This window comes from Equus przewalskii, chromosome 30 (genome assembly GCF_037783145.1).
Source record: "Equus przewalskii isolate Varuska chromosome 30, EquPr2, whole genome shotgun sequence".
Taxonomy (NCBI): domain Eukaryota; kingdom Metazoa; phylum Chordata; class Mammalia; order Perissodactyla; family Equidae; genus Equus; species Equus przewalskii.
The window spans coordinates 13369552-13392332 of NC_091860.1; the positions used below are offsets into that span (position 1 = coordinate 13369552).

A 22781-nucleotide genomic window follows, 5' to 3' on the forward strand; every position below is an offset into this window, starting at 1 on the left:
GCAATTCAGGCCCCCCTTAACAAGCAAGAAAAATCTCAACTAAGCAATCTTTAACTAAACCTAAAGAACTAGAAAAAGAGCAAACAAAGCCCAAACTCAGCAGGAGCAGGGAAATAATAAAAATCAGAGCAGACATAAATGAAAATTAAACCAAAAGAACAGCAGAAAGGATCAATGAAATTAAGAACTGATTCTTTGAGAAGATAGACAAAATTTACAAACCCCTAGCCAGACTTACAAAGACAAAAGAGAGAAAGCTCAAATAAAATTAGAAATGAAAGATGAGAAATAATAATGGATACCACAGAAATAAAACGGATAAGAGAATACTACAAAAAGCTATATGCCAACAAAATGGACAATCTATAAGAAATGGATAAATTCTTAGACTCTTACAACCTTCCAAAGCTGAATCAAGAAGAAATAGATAATCTGAATAGACCAATGACAAGTAAAGAGATTGAAACAGTAATCAAAAGCATCCCCCAAAATAAAAGCCCCGAACCAGATGGCTTCCCTGGGGAAATCTACCAAACTTTCAGAGAGGATTTAATACCGATCCTTCTCAAACTATTCCAAAAAATTAGGGAAGATGGAACACTTCCTAACACATTCTACAAGGCCAATATCACTCTGATACCAAAGCCTGACAAGGACAACACAAAAAAAGAAAACTACAAACCAAGAGTGCTGATAAACATAGATGCAAAAATCCTCAACAAAAAATTGGCAACCAGAATACAGCAACAGATCAAAAAAAACATACATCATGATCAAGTGGGATTTATACTAGGCACACAGGAATGGTTCAACATCTGCAGATCAATCAATGTGATACACCACATTAACAAAATGAGGAATAAAAACCACATGATCATCTCAATAGACACAGAGAGAGTACCTGACAAGATCCAACAGCCATTTATGATTAAAAAAAAAAAACTCCTAACAAAATGGGGATAGAAGAAAATTACCTCAACATAATAAAGGCCATATATGACAAACCCACAGCCAACAATATACTCAACGGGAAAAAACTGAACGCATCCCTGAGAACAGGAAGACGACAAGCATGCAGAAAATCATCACTCTTATTCAACATAGTACTGAAGCTTTTGGCCACAGCAATCAGGCAAAAGAAAGGAATAAAAGGAATCCAAATAGGGAGTGAAGAAGTGAAACTCTCACTGTTTGCAGATGACTTTATATAAAGAAAACCCTAAAGAATCCATCAGAAACCTACTAGAAATAATGAACAACTACAGTAAAGTTGCAAGGTACAAAATCAACCAAAATCAGTTGCATTTCTCTACTCTAATAACAAACTTACAAAAAGAGAACTTAAGAATACAATTCCATTTACGATCGCAACGAAAAGAATAAAATATCTAGGAATAAATTTAACCAAGGAGGTGAAGAACTTAACCATGCCAACTATGAGACGAAATAGATGACAACATAAAGAGATGGAAAAAGAATCCATGCACATGGATTGGAAGCATAAACATAGTTAAAGCGTCCATACTACCCAAAGCAATCTACAGATTCAATGCGATCCCAGTCAGAATCCCAATGACATTCTTCACGGAAATAGAACAAGGAATCCTAAAATTCACATGGGGCAACCAAAGACCGTGAATTGCTAAAGCAATCCTGAGAAAAAGAACAAAGCTGGAAGCATCGCAATCCCTGACTTCAAAATGAACTACAAAGCCATAGTAATCAAAACGGCATGGTACTGGTACAAAAACAGGCACAGAGATCAACGGGATAGAACTGAAAGCCCAGAAATAAAACCGCACATCTACAGACAGCTAATCTTCAACAAAGGTGTCAAGACATGCAATGGAGAAATAGTCTCTTCAAGAAATGGTGTTGGGAAATCTGGACAACCACTCACAAAAGAATGAAAGTAGACCATTATCTCACGCCATACCCAAAAATAAACTCAAAATGGATCAAAGATTTGAAGCTAAGTCCTGAAACCATAAAACTCCTGGAAGATAATATAGGTAGTACACTCTTTTACATGAAAGTCAAAAGAATCTTTTCAAATACCATGTCTTCTCAGACAAGGGAAACAAAAGAAAAAATAAAAAAGTGGGACTTCATAAGACTAAAGAGCTTCTGCAAGGCAAAAGAAACTAGGATCAAAACCAAAAGACATCCATCAATTGGGAGAACATATTTGCAAATCATATAACCAACAAGGAGTTAATCTCCACAATACATAAGGAACTCACACAACTGGACAACAAAAAAACAAACAGCTCGATCAAAAAACAGGCAGAGGATATGAACAGACATTTTCCCAAAGAAGATATACAGATGGCCAATTAACACATGAAAAGATGTTCAACATCACTGAATCAGTGAAATACAAATCAAAAGTACACTAAGATACCACCTTACACCTGTTAAAATGGCTATAATCACTAAGACTAAAAATAACAAATATTAGAGAGGGTGTGGAGAGAGGGGAACCCTCATACACTGCTGGTGGGAATGCAAACTGGTGCAGCCACTATGGAAAACAGTATGGAGAGTCCTCAAAAAACTAAAAATAGAAATACCATAAGACCCAGCTATCCAACTACCAGGTATCTACGCAAACAACTTGAAATCAACAATACAAAGTAACATATGTACCCCTATGTTCATTGGAAGCACTATTCACAATAGCCAAAACATGGAAACAATCCAATTGCCCACTGACTGATGACTGGATAAAGAGGATGTGGTACATATATACACAACGGAATACTACTCAGCCATAGAAAAAGACAAAATCATCCCATTTGCAACAACATGGATGGACCTGGAGGGTATTATGCTAAGCGAAATAAGCCAGAATGAGAACGACAATATATGGTTTCACTCATATATGTAGAATATAAACAAACACATGGACAAACAAAACAGTTCAGCGGTTACCAGGGGAAGGGGTGTTGGTACAGGAGGTGAAGGGGAGCACTTATGTGGTAAAAGACAAGAAATAACATACAACTGAAATTTCACAATGATGTAAACTATTATGAACTCAATTTTAAAAAATGGCTAAAATGGAAAAAAAACACAAAAGTTCCATATGCTCTCTACAGTAGGTATACTTTAGATTTGAAGGTACAAATAAGCAGAAGGATGAAAATATATACCATGCAAAGGGTAAGCACAAGACAACTGGAGTGGCTATCATTATATGAGACAAAAAAATATATATTTTGAAACAAAAATGTTATTAAAGATAAAGAGGAATATTCTATAATAAAAAGTTCAATCCATCAGGAAGATATAACACTTATAAGCATACATATGCATCTAACAACAGAGCCCCAAGACACATGAATCAAGGTAGGAAAACAAGTGATTTGATAATTTTTAAATTCTCACTAAATAGCTCTTGGATCAAGAACAAAAATTGTAAACTGAGGATTATTGAGAAAAAGCTCTCAAACAACAAAAGCACATCTAAATAGGTTTTCAAGTATATGAATAAAGCTATACACAGAGGCAAATTCACAGCCTAGAAGTTTTCACTTTTTTAAGAAAAAAAGAGAGAGACAGTGAATCATACTTTTACCTAATTTTTTTAAAACCAGGCACTTTGTTCACATCAAAAGGATTCAGAGGCAAATTCTAACCCTACCTAAGAAGTCTGCGTTGATATAGTGGACTAGTACGATGTTTTGCTGAATATTCAGACGTTCCACATTTTTTTTAGACTGTCTTAAAATAGCAGGCAGGGGCATTATCACAGTCTTGGGGCAAAATTATAAATGTACACCATTGTTTGTTCCAAGTGAAAGTATCTGGTTCTCTTTAGGGATAGAGATGGAAAAGAGCACAATGGCTAAACCACTGTCCACATGCCATGTGCCTGTGGCCATGTTAATCTGCTCTCTCAAAGAAAACCAGCCAGTATGGAGGCCACAGTTGGGGCTACTGCTTGCTTGTTTGTGGTGGTTCAGTGTCATCCCCCAGGATCCGTCTGGTTTTTGCAGGGGCTATATTGATGAATTAGATGGAGATATCATACAGACCACCCCCATATCCCTTAGGTTTTTAAGGGTAGTATTGATACTTGACATTCCTCCTGAGACGCTGTTTTGTTTTCCATTTTCTATCTTGGTGAGGGGAGAGGACAGTGTCAAATTCAGAGGCTTCCTCTTGGCTTTCCTCACTATGCTAGCTCTTACCCCACAGGCCAGTAACCCACTGTGAGGTTGTGCCAACTACCAAGTGACCACAGGAGGGTCCAGAATCCAGTGGACTCATTGAGCCAGAACATTTACTGCCTGGCCCCAGAGGCCTCACTGTAATACATGGGCTCAATGATACTTTGAGTTCCTGGGTAACAGCATCAACTTGGACCCTCTTTGAGCAGTCCCTGAAATATCTGGGCATTCCCCTTAGCCCAGTGTACATTTATCCCTTGGGAGAAGGACAGTGGGAAGCATTATTGAGTATAGTTTCTATGGTGTTGCAGAGGCCTTCTTCCTGGGGGCCTACTGTCTCCTAAAATCAGTAGGCTCCAGGTCTGGAAACTGGCTCAGGTCCAGAAAGTGGGCAAGGGATCTTGAATTTTCACTGGGGCAGCTGCCTGCAGCTTCCTGCTCATGACTTCTTGATTTCTTTTCATTGTGAGGACTGATCCAGTGCCCATGAGGCTAACTGTTTATTTTGACCCTTGGGATGCCACGTTCTCTCAACCAACTCCACTGATTCTGAGAGTCAGGCCCCTGGCCACCCACCCCCTCTAGCCTTCCTACTATCATGATGATTGTGTCCTATGGCTTTGCTGGCTAAGCACTCCCACCTCCCTCTGTACTTTGGGGATCTGTGCTTTCCTGTTGCTGTTCGCTCCGGCCAGCGGGGAGGCCAGTTGTGAACTTCTCAGTGATACTGGTGCCCCTCTCACAGAACACACCTGTTGGCCTTGGCAATGGTGTGTTCTTTGGGTTTCCAAGGAACATCATCATCTGCTGGGTTTTGGCTCTACATAGTTTTATTATCCACTCTACTAGGCCCACTTCTCAGAGTCTTTTAATCTTGTCTTCAAACGCTTGCCATAGAAGTCTTGGCAATTCTGCCTCACATAGTACAGGCTCGCACTTCTTCCTTGCTCTTGTAGCTGGAAAAGCATCATTCCAAACCTAACAAGAAAAAGCCATTTAAAGTACAAAACCACAACTCTTCTTGAAACTATGAAAGATTTACAGTTGCAAGGCAACCGAGTAGCATGAAACCTAAGGGGAGACGCACCCTCCCCCACAATCTCCTAAGAACCACAAGATGCTCAGACTATCCACCAAAGACAGAGCAAGGAAAGAAGAAATCAGCTAAAACTTTAATAAATTGCTAAAGGCTGATTGTGGGCTACTGTGATAGCACAGAACCACAGACAAATGAGTTCACACCCACTCACAGGCCTTATTCCATGAACTTTTACAAGAAGCTCATGGGGAAGATTGGAAGCAAGGAGACAACCAGCAAGAATCTCTCCTGGGTGGTACAGGCAGGAGGGAAGGGATCAGGCACCACAAAAGGGAAGATATGAAAACCCACCTCTTGCCCAGACAGTCCTGTCAAAAGGCTTAAGCATCTGGGGGATGGGTAGCAAACCCTGTCCTGCTCAGGACATGGGTAAAGACCAACCATGGTTAGGAGGACAAAGGAAAAAATCTTTTACCTCTAGACAAGGGGCAGGAAAAACTGCCACTCCCAGGATCTGTTAACAATACTATTAGAGATCTTCTAGGGTTGGAGGAGAGGCAGGAAGCTCTTTCCCGCACAATTCCTTCAACACACACAAAGCAAAGTTGGCCAGAGGGAGAAGGGGAAGGAACGGTGAAACTCTGAGGCCCAGATAAACAGAGCCCACCAAAGACCGAGGCTGTAACAAAACAACAGAGAAACTCCAGGCCCAAAATATCAAAGGAGAAACAAGAGCAATCTAACACTAAGGGAGGGGGCAAAAGTGTGGTAAAGAGAAGAGCACAGAGAGAAACCACCCTCTGTGACACAGGTGAACAGACAGAGCTGAAAGCAGGGGATGGAACACAAACATTGTAAAGCCAGAAAACTCAATACTTCAGCCCTCGATCTAACATAAGGTATGGTTAGAGGAGGACCAAGGGGCAGGGACACCCCAAAGGGCTCAGAGGACAGATCATCAAGCCACAGAGCATTGTTCTCAGAACTTGGAATCTAACGGAATTTATCCTTCTGAGTTACAAATCTGCTTTACACCAGTGGCCCCTTTCTTCCTTCCAATTTCTCCATTTTGTAATGGGAATGTCTACAATATACCCATCCCACCATTGTATCTTGAAAATAGGTAACTTTTCTATCTATATTTCACAGATGGAAAGGAATTTTGCCTCAAAATGGACCACACTCAGAGTCTCACCCATACCTGATTTAGATGATTCAGAAGATGAGATTCAGAACTTTTGAGATTATATTCATGAGTCCAGGATGGGGTTACATTGAGAAATGCATCATTGGGTTTTTTTATTGTTGTGAGAACAGCACTGAACATATTACACAAACCTAGATGGTACAGCCTTACCACACATCTAGGCTATAGGGTACTAATTTTACGAGACCACTGTCATATATGCGGTCCATCACTGCCTGAAATGTTATGTGGCACATGACTGTATTAAATTTAGATATGATTTTGAACTTAAGAGCTGACGTTAGAATGGATTAAGACTTGGGAAATACTGGGATGGAATACAAGTATTTTTGCATGTAGTAAGAGCATGAATTTGGGGGTGGGGGGTGCAGAGGGCAGACTACTACGAGTTGGATTGTGTCCTCCTCAAGAAAGTAAGTGAAGGGGCCAGCCTGGTGGCGCAGTGGTTAAGTTCACATGTTCTGCTTTGGCGGCCCGGGGTTTGCGAGTTCAGATCCCAGATGTGGGCCTACGCACCACTCGTCAAGCCATGCTGTGGCAGCATTCCACATATAAAGTAGGGAAGATGGGCATGGACATTAGCTCAGGGCCAGTCTTACTCAGCAAAAGGAGGAAGATTAGCAGCAGATGTCAGCTCAGGGCTAATCTTCCTCAAAAGAAAAAAACCAGTATGTGAAGTCCTAATAACCCCCAGCACCTCAGAATGTGACCTTATTTGGAAACAGGATCATCGCAGATATAATTTGTTAAGATGAGATCATACTGGGGTAAGGCGGGCCCCTAATCCAATTACAACTGGTGTCCTTACAACAAGACAGCCACATGAGGACACAGAGACAAAAGAACATCATGTGGACAGAGGCAGAGACTGGGGTGATAAATCTACAAGCCAAGGATGCCAAGCATTGCGAGCCATTACCAGAAGCTAGGAGAGAGGCATGGAACAGATTCTCCCTCAGAGTTCTCAGAAGGAGCCAATCCTGCCAGCACCTTGACTTCAGACTTCGAGCTTCCATTAACCGTGAGAAAATAAATTTCTGTTATTTTACGCCAGCCGATTTGTGGTACTTTGTTATGGAAGCCCTAGAAAACTAATAAAGAGGCTGTATGAAAAATTGGCTATGATTTGGCAATGTTTCGGAGTTAGCTGATGAATGGGATGGGGGTGGTTTCATTATATTATTGTTGGTTTTTGTTTTTAAGATTGGCACCTGAGCTAACAACTATTGCCAATCTCTTTTTTTTCCCCCTGCTTTTTCTCCCCAAATCCGCCCAGTACATAGTTGTATATTTTAGCTGTAGGTCCTTCTAGTTGTGGGATGTGGGATGCCGCCTCAGCATGGCCTAATGACTGGTGCCATGTCTGTGCCCAGGATCCAAACTGGTGAAGGGGCCGCCAAAGGCAAGCGTGCAAATTTAACCACTCGGCCACGGGGCCGGCCCCTTATATTATTGTTTATTTTATACATATGACAATTTCCAAAACAAATACTTAAAAATAAACAAAAGAAACAATATTACAGTAAGAAAAAAATTAAAACTTCATAGAAGAGGAAGTAAACAAATTAGAAAACATTTAAACAAAATTAGAAATAAACCCAAAAACTTCTTTATATTAAGCAAGAAAGAGGTCAATCAAGAGTTACATAATACACCCCTCCCAAAATAAATAAATAAATAAATAAAATCATCTGTAAAACACACACACACAAAATTATCAACCCTGTTGATTTCAAGAGAATAAAGACAAGGCAATGGGGGAAAACAGTTACATAAAGGTAAAAAAAAACCCGCTCAAACGTTTATGTGAAGAAAACCCAATGGAAATGAGGTCAGACAAAAAAATACTCAATACTTTTGAAAACTTAAAACTAATTTGTAAAGAAAACATCCAAGTTATTTTTATGCTCTTATAGAGAACTATATGCCCTTAGTGTCATAGCACACCAATCCAGTAGCCTACTTCAACCCAGGCTTTTTTGCAGCTAAGATACATTCCTTTGTTTCCTCATCATTGTGGGGAAAAGGGGGTACATACAAAGGGCACTTGACTTATGCCCTAAAAAAGAGGTCACATGGTGTGTTATCTGGGAATTTGGGTGGTCACAAGTCAGAGCAGATTGATGCTTTGGACTTTCAGAGGAAAAAAAATTGACCTATAATGGAACACAAAAAAATGGCAAACTGTGTACTCTACAACTTTGTAGCTTGAGAAAAATCCCTACCAACAGCAGTACCCTTCAAAATTAGAACTTGTTGCTAGCTGCTCTGCTGCTATTTGACACCGCTTTCTTGCTTTTCTATTACCTGCCACTGCTGAAAGTGACTGTTGGGGGATAAAACCTCATTATTCCACTTTCAGATCCAAAATGTATCCCTATCATCTTCTCCTTAGATGCCTTGGTTTTGCTTGTCTCTGGCACCTCTGATCATCCTATCACTCCTTGTAATTACAAATCTAGACTTGATATTCATATGACTGTGAAACAAAATTTCAAATTTTGTTACTTTTAAAATACTGATGTAAGCTGTCTCCCAACCTACATAACCCCTCCATTTCCGTCTCCCTCTGTGAACCTGCACATTCCATTGTCATCTTGCCGTTTCCCTCTCTAACAAATTAATAAATTTTACCTTGCATTCAACATAAATTTGCCTGAGAAAAAACTTTTTGACAGAACAGACTGCCTAATCCAGCAGTACAGAAGATGACCACGAAGAAACCCCCATGCTGCAGGATGGACGAAAGCAGAGGCCTAGCTTGCTATACTAGGTGTCAGTCTTTCCCACAGCTGTGAGAAAAACCACTCTGTCAACATATCCAGATATGTGATTTAACCACTACTTTCTTCATCAAAAGGAATGAAGCCTGTGTGTATTACAGCACAAAAGACATTAACTTCTGACACTCCTTACAGGTTTAATTTCAGCATTTTGGTTTTTAATGCTACAGATGTAACCATTATGGCAACTGGATTCTCTTCCTTAAAAGAGCCTTTGACAATGAACAAAGTGATTTTCATCTTCCACATAACTTTGAAAACTGCGGGAGAAGTTGTATCATCTTGCCTTATATGTCTCACTTACAGCACGCAGAAAATATCAGACTTTAGCCACCCATGGAGAATGAGCCAGAGTACGGGTTGCAGCTATTTCTCTTTCAATTTCCTAGAACTCTGCAGAATGGCAATGCGAATGTGATCTATAACAACTTCCTTAGTCCTATATAGCTGCTCTGTGCTTATGCGTAGAGACTTGTTCACACAGAGAATTATCTCAGCATTACAAGAGCAAGGAAAAAAAGAATAATACTATAATTTGGTACATCCTGTATATCCCTACATAACCTAATTACTCTTAAAAGATTCAATTTTTTTTTAAAGATTTTATTTTTTTTTCCTTTTTCTCCCCAAAGCCCCCGGGTACATAGTTGTGTATTCTTCGTTGTGGGTCCTTCTAGTTGTGGCATGTGGGACGCCGCCTCAGCGTGGTTTGATGAGCAGTGCCATGTCAGCGCCCAGGATTTGAACCAATGAAACACTGGGCCGCCTGCAGCGGAGCGTGCGAACTTAACCACTCGGCCACGAGGCCAGCCCCAAAAGATTCAATTTTTTAATCACCCTGTATATCTGATATTCGCTCCCCCCAAAAAACCTATAAAGCATAATTGTGAATCTATGAGTATTTTCTTTAAGTAACTAAAACTAAAAGGCAAAGTAGAAAAATACTTGTGGTATATGATGTGGATTAAGGCTGCCCCAGCCAGAGAAGCCCAAGGTGACCTGGCCTACATGCCAAACTATACAACCCAGTGGACTTTTTTTATGGTATGAATTAGGACCGCCCCAGGGAGAGAAGCCCAGGGCATCCTCACCTACATGCCGATCTATATGGCCAGATTCGTATCTAAAGTTATATGACCGCACAATAACCAGACCCCATCTGCACTGAAATCATTTAATGACTTTTTACATCATCTTTTCTTTTCTCCAGTAAAAATAAGTCACGTACCCATGCCTTATAAAATTAGCCCTAACCCTCAACTCGGGGCAGCAGCAGGAGCTCTGACTGCCCGTGGGTCTTGTCCCCACACACCAGCTCTGCCTGCCCATGGGTCCTGTCCCCATGCCAGCGGGGGCAGCAGCAGCGGCAGCAGCAGGAGCTCTGACTGCCCGTGGGTCCTGTCCCCACGCACCAGCTCTGCCTGCCCATGGGTCCTGTCCCCATGCCAGCGGGGGCAGCAGCAGCGGCAGCAGCAGGAGCTCTGGCTGCCCGTGGGTCTTGTCCCCACGCACCAGCTCTGCCTGCCCATGGGTCCTGTCCCCATGCCAGCAGGGGCAGCAGCAGGAGCTCTGCCTGCCCATGGGTCCTGTCCCCATGCCAGCGGGGGCAGCAGCAGCGGCTCTGCCTGCCCATGGGCTCTGTCCCCATGCCAGCGGGGGCAGCAGAGGCAGCAGCAGAAGCTCTGCCTGCCCATGGGTCCTGTCCCCATGCTATTCCACACTATTCTCTAAATAAAAGAGCACTACTGCCAGATCTTGAGAGTCTAAGAAATCTTTCTTTCGACTCCTCAGCTCACCGACCCCGCATCATTTCTGGTGGCCCATACGGGGACCTTGCTTCAGGGGACCTTCCGTACGGGGAACTTGCTTCAGGGGATCTCCCGTACGGGGAATTGCTTCATCGGCTTGTGAGCTCGAGTTCTGGTAAGTGCCCTTTTCTTCCTTGTGCCTTTCTCTTTTTCAAGGATGGATCTAAATTCACTTCTCCATCGGGAACTTTCTCGGACAGCTGTATGAATCCACATTTGCTGCCCATGGCTACTCTATGGGGCAAATTGTGGCATTCGGCCTGAAGAGAATCAGTACCTTAAGCCTGAGGGTGATGGAAAATGAATTAATCCATTCCTTCCTGCTCTTTTTCAAGAATGGATCTAGATTCACTGCTCCATCGGGAACTTTCTCGGACAGCTGTATGAATCCACGTTTGCTGCCATGGCTACTCTATGGGGCAAATTGTGGCATTCGGCCTGAAGAGAATCAGTACCTTAAGCCTGAGGGTGATGGAAAATGAATTAATCCATTCCTTCCTGCTCTTTTTCAAGGATGGATCTAGATTCACTGCTCCATCGGGAACGTTCTTAGATGGCTCTATGAATCCACGTTTGCTGCCCATGGCTACTCTATGGGGCAAATTGTGGCATTCAGCTTGAAGAGAATCAGTACCTTAAGCCTCAGGGTGATGGAGAATGAATTAATCCATTCCTTCCTGACTCTATCTCTAATAGACAAATTTTACGTGGGCACGGGTCGGCCACTTAAGTCATTAGGACGGCCGCCAATCTCCAAGACTCCCGTGGAAGGTTTCTTTTCCTAAGGCTGGATTGGGATCCCTCCCTCTGGCACCTGACCACGCTCTGAACTGCGAGGAAAGTCCCACTCGGGACTCCAGTTCAAGGAAAGTACCAAACTCTAACCTTTGGTGGAGTATGGGAACCCCTTCTTGGGAGAATGGCTCCAGGATGCAATTGGGTAGAATGTCCCCATGCGGCAGCAGCAGGAGCTCTGCCTGCCTGTGGGTCTTGTCCCCACACACTAGCTCTGCCTGCCCATGGGACCTGTCCCCATGCCAGCAGGGGCAGCAGCAGGAGCTCTGCCTGCCTGTGGGTCTTGTCCCCACACACTAGCTCTGCCTGCCCATGGGACCTGTCCCCATGCCAGCGGGGGCAGCAGCAGGAGCTCTGACTGCCCATGGGTCTTGTCCCCACACACCAGCTCTGCCTGCCCATGGGACCTGTCCCCATGCCAGCGGGGGCAGCAGCAGCGGCAGCAGCAGGAGCTCTGACTGCCCGTGGGTCCTGTCCCCACGCACCAGCTCTGCCTGCCCATGGGTCCTGTCCCCATGCCAGCGGGGGCAGCAGCAGGAGCTCTGACTGCCCGTGGGTCCTGTCCCCACGCACCAGCTCTGCCTGCCCATGGGTCCTGTCCCCATGCTATTCCACACTATTCTCTAAATAAAAGAGCACTACTGCCAGATCTTGAGAGTCTAAGAAATCTTTCTTTCGACTCCTCGGCTCACCGACCCCGCATCAGTATATACAAGCAAAAATTTAGTATCATTATTTAAAGAGTTCATAACTTTAAAAAACCTAAGTTTAAGAGATAAATAGGCAAAAAACACAGAAAATTCACAAGAAGAAATACCATTCTGTGACCTGACAAGTAATCAAACAAATGAAAATTAAAATAACTGGATATCATTTTTCGATTATCAAATTAACAAATATTAAAAACGATAACTCAGTATAGGCAATAGTATGGTGAAAATGTCATTTTCATAAATTATCTATATAAATTTGGGAAACAATGAGGCAATATTATCAGAACTTTAGAAACAGGTATAGTCTATGACACAATAATTCTAATTCTAGATTTCTAGCCAAAGAGAATAACCCAAAGCACAGGAAAAAAGCTGGATGCAACCTCAACCTTTAGTAATATGTGAATGGTTAAGCAAATTATATCACAAATAAAACAGATACTAAAAATTAAGTAACAAGCCAGGAATAAAATCTGTATATTTGGTATAACTTTTTTCTTACTTATGGATCAAAAAACAGAAAAAAATATGCCAAAATATTAAAAACATGTTTACACATTTAACTTAAAATGCATTTTTTAAATAAATCAAATATTAAATTATTTATTATTTGATGTGATCTAAAATTTGGTAATCCTCTCATCATGACTGGGAAGCACAGTTTGAGAGTCTATCAAGGGATATTCCTATGATCAAACTATACATAAAATATTTTATATCCTATTTGGGGTGGATATTATTCTGGGGAAAGACTTCTTATGTTTTATCAGAATCCTGAAGACCAAAAAAGGGTAAAGAACACTAGTTTGAAAAAATCTGACAAGCCTTCAAAGTATGTCTCCCTGGTAACCACTTTGCTAAAACTTTACTGTTAATGCTATCAAGTCAATTCCAACTCCTAGCGACCCTGTGTGCAACCCTTCCCGGTCTTTCTGAGCCATCCTCTCACCTTCCAGAGTTCTATCAGACAATGTTCCACTCCTATTCACAGGGTTTTCACGGCCAATTTTTTCAGAAGTGGGTGGCCAGGTCCTTCTTCCTAGTCTGTCTTAGTCTGGAAGCTCTGATGAAACCTGTCCACCACGGATGACCCTGCTGGTATTGGAAATACCGGTGGTAGAGCTTTTAGAATCACAGCAACATGCAGTCGCCATGGTATGACAATGACAGATGGTTCCCTGACTAGGAAATGAACCTAGGCCACAGAGTTGAATCATCGGATGTGCTTTTGTGTGTGTGTGTATGTGAGAAAGATTGGCCCTCAGCTAACATCTGGTGCCAATCTTCCTCTTTTTGCTTGAGGAAGATTGTCACTGAGCTAACATCTGTGCCAATCTTCCTCTATTTTGTAAGTGGGATGCTGCCACAGCATGGCTTAGCATGGCTTGATGAACAGTGTGTAGGTCTATGCCCAGGACCCAAACCAGCCTGGGCCACCAAAGCAGAGCATGCGAACTTAACCACTATGCCACTAGGCCGGCCCCAAGAGTGCTGATTCTTAACTACTAGACCACCAGGGCTGACTTGCTATGACTTACTGTTTTAAAATCAAACAACTTACGCAAATCCCAGTTTACTCAATTTTAGGCAGATTATTTCAAGATGAAGTAGAGTAGGTCATTAATTTATGCCCTAATTCAACATGCTAATGTTATATAATGAGGAAAAAGAAGTTCCAACATACAGTTATCCCTGGATCTGTTTCTCAAGAACTCATCAAGTAACCTCAAATCACTTCTTTTAAAAGTTGCCAAAAAACTCCCTTCTGAATTATTAAATATGCTTTTAATTTATTGCAAAAAAAATGAGAGATTCTCCAGTTTATGCAGAACACTATTTTATTAAAATCAAAGAATCAGTATATATGTACATCCAGAACAGTTTACAGGCTTTTTTACAGCTGTTTAAATGGAACATTTAGGGGACAGGAGGGTAAAGAAGACAACCTAGATAACTCATATCTCTTTGGAGAAACTGTCCTCTATACTCAATTTCTAATGAAGGAGTTGTATCTAGGCACCCATGTTCTTCTAGGTGAAAAGCCAGTTTTCCTGGTTTCTAAACCCAGGTGCCTATACCAGAGTTGATGTTAGAAATTTAGAACTGGAACAGAGTCAGTTATCTATTGGGAACTCACATAAAATGGGAAACAAAATTAGAGATTACGTGGAAGCAGAAACAGACTATGGACAGAAGAGGAAAGAGACATGTAGGACCCTCCTCAAAGATGGAATGGGCAGTATTCACTCTCTGACCCTTTCAGCCAACCCCATTTGTAGTTTAGCTAATTTTAGCAAATTTAATTTCTGACTAGAATAAAGTCTTTGGTCTTAAATCTAATCCCGTTATAAGACTGTTTCTTTGAAATAACCAAATGTGTCAAATTTGACTTGCCTTAATATCATATTGCCTAGCAATGTGATTTCCCTTTAAATATGAGTTCTTATAAAATCTTATCTTTTAATCAATTATACTTAGCAGGTTATTACATAAACATCTATCATCTACCCAAGACACCAAGTGAAGAAGAAAAAAAACTGATAGAGGCAATCTGTACATTGGTGAGATTACAGAGTTTAATCCCCTGAACAATTTTAAGTTAACCACCGTGTACTGTCATTTCCAGAAGTTTAGATTGCAATGCTACCTTTGGAAGTAAGAGGAGCAAAGAAATAACAACGAACGAAATTATACCGCCATTCGTCCACAGTCCTCAGTAAACCCCATTTAATAAAACAGCTTCTGAGCCTCGGAGTTGAGAGAAAAAAGGCAATTAGAAGTTAAGTTGAACACAGAAGTACAAAACACACAAAGGACAATATTATGAAAAACAATTTACTATTCCCTGAGAAAAAGAGAAACAACACCAAATACAGCAGAATGTGTACATGTATGTATTGAGGAGAGGGAGGGAGGCAAAGACAACAGATAGAAGCCAACTAGGGAATTCAAATTGAGGGCCAGCTGAGGTAACAAAAAAGGGCAAAAGGATTTTTCGGTAGTTACAGTTACAAGATTGTTTTGCTTTTCCACATGATTCAACTGTCCAGAAAAGAAAAAAAGAATCTAAGCATTCAATTGAGTAACTAGGATAAAGTGCCAAAACAAATGTATATTAGATATACATAAAAGCAAATATTCAGTGCTTCACCAGAAATGAGAATTATATCTTGGAGCCTTATTATCATATTAATTAATATATGCTAGCTACCAACTTGTAGACCCAAGACTTGTTTTAGAAACAAAGTAATAAGTCCCACCAACATATGCCAACAATTTAAAACTTAGTGCCTTTGTTCTAAGCAATGAGTCAATTAACTTGACTCCTGTATAGATACTCTAGCTCAGGTGGTGATGATGCGCCTAGTCCGTATCTTCTTGAAACTGAAAAGCCATTCTGAATTTTCTTCCTCATCTTCTGTGTCACATAAACTGATCACCAAGTTCAGTCAATCAAACCTCTTATATATTACCTAAATGTCTCTGTCCCTTCTTCATTCCTACTACTCTCCTACTTCAGACTCCTCATTATTACCTCTCCGGGACACTGCAAAACTCTAAATACTTTCTATGTCACTACTGTCTTTTCTATCCTCTCTCTCCCAATCCTTCTTTCATCATCCATTAGAAAGGCAGACCTGAGCATTTCCCTCTCAAGTATAAAACCCCTTCAATAGAGATAAAATTCAAGCTCCTTAACATGATATATGAGGCCCGTGAAAATCTGGTCCTTGACAACCTCTCTCAGCGTTCCCTGTATCACATTCAAAGTCCTGGCAATACTGCCTTTCTCCCTTACCACCATCCCCTCTTCCCTCCCCCTTTATCCTCCCTGCTTTTTCCCACTTCAAAGCTTTTGCTCTGTCAGTCTGTAAAACTAATAGCCACTCATGCACTCCCTCCTTTCTCCTCCCCTCACTGCCAGCACCTGGAGGCCTCTTGCTCTTTAAAATTCAGAGAAGTTGTAACCTCTTCTAAGACACTTCCCTCTCGTTCTTCAGCTCTGTTAGACTTGGTTAAGCGAACACTCTCTGTGCTCTAAAATCCTTGCACACCCTCCATCGTTTAACAATCCTGATTTATGTGTGTCTATCCCACATATAGGAGCTCTACGCATTCCTCATGCTTCCCACAGTGCCTGGGACATATAATAAGACACGCCATGAACGGTGGCCAGATGAATGGATGGATACGCGGAATGTTTAGCTCCACTGTCTGAAACCTAGTTTTTTAAAAGGCACTAACATGAGTCCTAAAAGTCAGAGAGAATATTTAGTACTTTCAAACTTTTTCACCCAGATGCTAAACACATTGATAAAAACGTCTCTTAATAGCTACCTACCACTATTCCTTTTTCAAAAAGCTGAAGACAAGTTGGGCTAGCAGTCTCTTAAGTTTTCCTCTATCTTTAAGCTTTTACAATTCAACGACACCATGTTTCATGGTGTTTTTCATTTGTTTCTTTCTTTGCTCTATTATGATCCTTCCTATACTTATAAACTCTCATTCCTTCATGAACATTCAATAAATGTTCAAAAGGATATATTCAAAAGGATATATATAGGATATATATATACATCATCTGGCAACTGTTCTCTACGGAAATTGTAGCTTTCTAAAATAAATGCTCTCTTGACTCTGAAGAACACATGCTTCCACCCCAAAAAAGTTCACAAATCCTCTATGTTGCCCTAATCTTCACATTTCTTAAAAATTATTAAAAGGTAACTTAAAGGTAACATATGCCACTCATCATGTTCATTAACAAAATGTATTTGTCAGTGAAATGAGGAATTGATATAAGAAAATATGAAAGATCAAAAATTAAAAACAAGAATCTGATGACAAACGGTACAAAAACTGACCATTACACATTTAACGACATGTAGAAAATATAAGAACTTAACAGGTCAATAAAGTGAATTCTCTGCAATTTAGTTATGCTATACAAATATTCTAGAAATTTTCCTTTCCTATCACTCACAAAATTTCCTTTTATTTTTTTCTAAATGCCACCATGTTCCAGGCCCACACAGGACTGTGTATTATTTTCTGAACTACCTACCATGTCCCCTATGCATCTACTACCCTACTACCCTAGTTGATGTTACCTTCTCTGTTTGGAATTATTATTTGATCCTTTTTTCCCACAGGCCAAACTCTTAGTTATTCTGCAAAACCCTTATATCTTTGTATGCCTTACTCAATTCCTTAGGCAAATATAATCCTTCCTTTCATTATGTTCCATAACACCCATTCAGACTTTTTATTATTATTTATAATATATATTATTATTTTCATAGATTATATATTTACTTGACAATCTTTCTAACTGAGAGTATCACATGGAGAAAAATCCTACGTTTTATGAATCTCTGAACTCCTACTGTCTAGCACAATGCTTGATAGAAAGTAGGTTCATAGTAAGTGCCCAATACTTTAATAAATGTTCTCAAAATTATCCTTTACCACCACCCATTAAGGACTGATGTGTTCCAAAACTCAAAAATCAATTTTCCAGTTATTTGTATCATTTCAAAATTAGATGCCCCCATTAGCCATACTGAACATTCATGAACAGAATATTATTAAGGTTTTAAGGTTAACTATACAAAACAAGTCAACAATTATAAAAATCCAAAACCTATATCACAATCACATATAAGGAAAACTACAAAAAGGAAAGAAAAAACAAACTTGATGAATGGAGCAACACATGTTTCTGGAAGGCAAGATTCAATGTTGTAAAAAAAAATCAATTCTTCCCCCGACAATAAGATTTCATTGTAATGCCAGCATAATCAAAATTGTATTTGTTAGTCCTAATGTTCATCTGGAAATATAAATACATGACAACATTTGTTCTTCCATGTAATAAGACATATGTAAAGCCATAATAATTTAAAATAGTTGTGGTACCAGGATAAGAATAGACAGATGCATCAATAGAACAGAAAAATATGTCACAAATACCCAAGAATTTAATAGTGATTCAAACAGTATTTCAAGTCACTGTACAAAACATAGATTACTCAACAATAGTGTTGAAAAAGTTGACTAACCATGTGGGAGGGGAAACATTAGACACATTATCTCACCATTTTTGAAATTAACTCTAAAAGGATAAAAGATTAAAATCTAAATAATTCATTATTCCTTCTCCCCTCCCTCCCTTACTCCTTGAATACTTTAGTCTTAAAGCCATGAGCTGGGGCCAAGCATGGTAGCATCCATGCTGGGTGGAGTGGGCAGTCCAACACAAGTGTCAGAGCCCCAGTAAAATTGGCTTCCATGACAATGTTGGGGGAAAGCATGGAGGTAGTGTCAGAGTGAGGTGTCAGACCTGAGCAACACAAAGAGACCAACCGTGGAGGGGGAAAAGGGTAGTAGTGGACTGAAGCTGAGTGTCAAATCCCAAAAATGGTGAAAAAGGCAGCCCTGCAGGGAAGCAGCAACAACCCAGAGTGAGGTACGGAGCCTAAACAAGGTTAGGATGACCTCTGCATTGGGGGATGGCAGCAACAAATCTGTTTATACACAAGAGACTGACCAAATAAGTAAAGGTACTGAGGATAACAGGAGTCATGTTTCTCACCGTCTGGCACAAGGGTCATAAATATGGAAAGAAAAAATGAGAAGGAACCGTGTGTTGTTGAATTAGATTTGGAGAAATTATTAAGCATTTATGGTTCTCTCTGGATAGATACAGATATACATATAAATATGTGTGTATGCATATATATCCATATATTAAATCAGAAATATCATTGTGACCTCATAGTCTTCAATATATAGAGTTAAGTATAGAAAAAATATAGATGCGAAGGTGTTATCTCTGGATCTATACACATGCATATAATTCCTAGCAATCCCCAGCGAGAACATTATCTCAGTTAATGAGACAGTAATATCTCACTAACAGTGAGCACACCTGGTGCCTACTTTGGTTTCTAAACACCATCTCACCTAAAAGGAATCAAGGCTCCTTGGAGAGAGGGTGATTCTAGGGCCAGGGCAGGAATGATACAAGATGTGCCTGGAACATACTGTTGTGTCAGAAGTAAAGAAGTGTTCACAGAAGGACAAAAACATGTCAAAAGACACAGAAGCTGGCTTGAAAAAGTCCCACCTGTCAAACCTGAGACAAATGAGCATCAAAATAAATGACAGAAATTGGGAATGACCCATTAAAATAAAATGGTAACATGTAAGTCCATTTAGTCCATACTAATATAAATAATTGGGGAATGAAGAAAGTTTTTCCTCAAAGTGGAATGCCAACTGATGAAGGTAAAAGAAATAATGGAATTAGAAAACCACCACTTGCCATCGATCACAGTAATAAATTAAGCAAGAAAAAACAAGAGATGCTAAAATTACTGGGTAAAAGGCACAAGGAATAGGATGTTTGCATTCAAAGCACATCCCCACAAAATGCTTATTATAAAGAGAAAAAAGATTAACCTCCCAGTGAAGAAATGTTGCAGACATCACCTTAACCAAGTAATCAAGGTAACATCACCAATAAAGGGAAAATCTGAAATCATGTACCAACTGACAGGATGCAGTGAGCAGAACACAGCATGACTTCTGTGACAGTCCTGCCAGAAACACATAACCTGAATTTAATCATGAGGAAACATCAGAAAAGTCCAAAAAAAGGGGAATTCCACAAAACCACTGGCCTGTAATCTTCATAAGCATCGAAGTTATGAAAGTCAGGGAAAGACTGAGTTACTATATGAGATTAAAAGAGACCTAAAAACAAAATGCAACCTGTGATCTTTTTGCTATAAAAGACAGTATCGGGAAAATTGGGGAACAAGAATGAAAATTAGGTAAATAATGATGAAGTCCATGGATTAGGCAGTAATAATGCATAATGTTAATTTCCTGATTTTGATGGCTATATTCTGGTTATGTAGAAGAAAGTCCTTTTCTATAGGAAATACATACTAAAGCATTCAGGGCGTCAGTACTGATAAATTGCTGTCCAATGGTTGAGGGGAGGAAGAGGTCTTTTATTAATGCAACCTTTGCATTAGGTTTGAAATTATTTCAAAATTGAAAGGAAAAACAAGTATTTTTTAAAATTGAACTATGAAAGTACTAAAAAATATATATCAGTGTAGAGAAAGATTTTCTTTGTATGGCATCAAAGACAGAAACAATAAAGAGTAGCTGTGTAAATTTTTTATATTTTAAACTTCTAAACTAAAAAAATTAACCTGCAAGAATACCAAAAACAACGAAAAACATTAAGACACAATGAAATCTAAAAAGCAAATGTTACATTATGTGCAAAAGCATATGCAGCAAGTATACAATATAAAATAATATCTCTAATATAAAAAGCACTTTGTAAGAGAAAATAAAAACATTACAATATTAAAATTAACCAAATCTTCAAGATCAATTAACAAACATGAATAACCTTTAAAAATACTTTAAAATGTTTAACCTTACCAGTACTCAAAAAAAATCATTCAAATATTGTAATATTTTTCACTAAAAGAATAGCAAAGATTGTTTCAATGGTAATACACAGTGCACTTAACAGGATATAAGGTTATGAGTGATCTCACATATTACTAATGTAGTATAAATTAGAAAGAGCATTTTAGAGGACAATTTCACACAATAGATTAATTGAAGCCTCCAAAACGCCACCCCCTCTACAAAGAGATTCTGTTGGTATGTACATGCCAAACACCAAATGAGGCCCTTCAACAAAAAGGAGTTACTTAATTAAATTCCAGTTTATTGAAACTAATAACGCTCTGTATTACATGCTGAGTATCCATTAAAAATAATGGCAAAAATATAATTTACTGACACAAAGAGAGGTTCAGGATTAATAAGTTTCAAAAACAGACAAAACAATATAAGCAATATGATCCAAATTTTTTACAGGTATATATAGTATATGTAAAAATATACACCAAAAAATCCAGAAGGATCTGAATGGGAATAAATATTTAGAAAGATTTTTGTCTTGCATTTTTCAATTTCTTTTTCTGTATTTTCAATTTTTTTAAATAAATACTAATAATCTACATTACAAACATTTAACAAAAATATCTGAAACGTTATTATCAGCTGCAGTGATACTCATCCCAAAGACGGAATACATCAACAGGGACCTTCAGTTAAATGATAACGCTACTTAAAGGCACATTGGGCAATAGAAAAATCATCTATCACGTAAAAGAGAATGAAACAATAATATGTATACACTAAGTCAAGAAAGAGACAGAGAAAAAAGCAAACATTAACTATAACTTTTTAAAAAGGTAACAACAAAAATCCTATCTTGGGGGCAAAAAATAATTTGGGAAGGGAAGAGGGGCAAACAGTATACTGTAACAGAATTTTTTTTTAAGAAAGGATGTATGATATAGTAATGAATGTTATACCGAATAACGATTAATTCATATATGTCTGAAAGAACATAGGTCAGTAATTCTTAAAGGACAAATGTATAAGGATTAAAATGTCATGTAAATCTAAGAATCCTAAATACCTAGGTTTAGTATAAAAGGTAATATAATTTTGCTTGTTTGTTTTGTACTCCTGTGACCTCAGTAACATATTTTAATAACTGTAGTTTACGTTAGTAATTATACTTTGTCCAAATCTCCCTGGAATTTGATGGAGGTGTATAACGTGAATTTTTTAATGGAGGCCTGTAGTAAAAGAAAATACAAAAAAATCCTTCACACTTCCCAGATTTAAAACAAAACACCTATATTCAAATATCAACAAAATAATATCCACTATACCTTATTATAACGATCATGTGGAACAGACTGTAAAACGATTGGTTCCATTGTAGAAACATTGGCAAACTGAACCTCTGGAATATACAGGGCGCAAACCACATGAGCCCAACCTAAAAGTAAATAAATAAAAATAACGTTATTTTCTAGTTTTCAATAAAGCTTTTTCAAAGATAAATAAAATCATAACTTTCTAGAGAGATTCCTTAAACGCCTATTTAAGCAAATGCACAACAAAAACATTAACAAATTCTTGTTACTGACTGAGCAGTCAAACCACTATCGAGCACTCTCCAATTATTATGTACAGTAACACAAATAAAGGGAAACTCTTTTTTTTTTTTTTTTTTGAGGAAGATTAGCCCTGAACTAACATCTGCCACCAATTCTCCTCTTTTTGCTGAGGAAGACTGGCCCTGAGCTACCATCCATGCCCATCTTCCTCTACTTTGTATGTGGGACGCCTGCCACAGCATGGTGTG

At 39.3% G+C, this 22781-nt stretch overlaps 1 protein-coding gene across 29 annotated transcripts in view; it reads right to left on the reverse strand.

The window, feature by feature from the left end:
- MLLT10 (MLLT10 histone lysine methyltransferase DOT1L cofactor) overlaps positions 1-22781 on the reverse strand; it is a 256466-nt gene that overhangs the window by 134172 nt on the left and 99513 nt on the right. For all 29 annotated transcript variants that reach the window (XR_011535070.1, XR_011535068.1, XR_011535069.1 and 26 more), the window contains one exon: positions 22303-22412. Coding sequence is in view for 25 of the 29 variants with exons in the window: in XM_070601382.1 (XP_070457483.1) it covers positions 22303-22412 (110 nt within the window). In the remaining 4 variants the exon portion in view is untranslated. The remainder of the gene's footprint in view (positions 1-22302; positions 22413-22781) is intronic.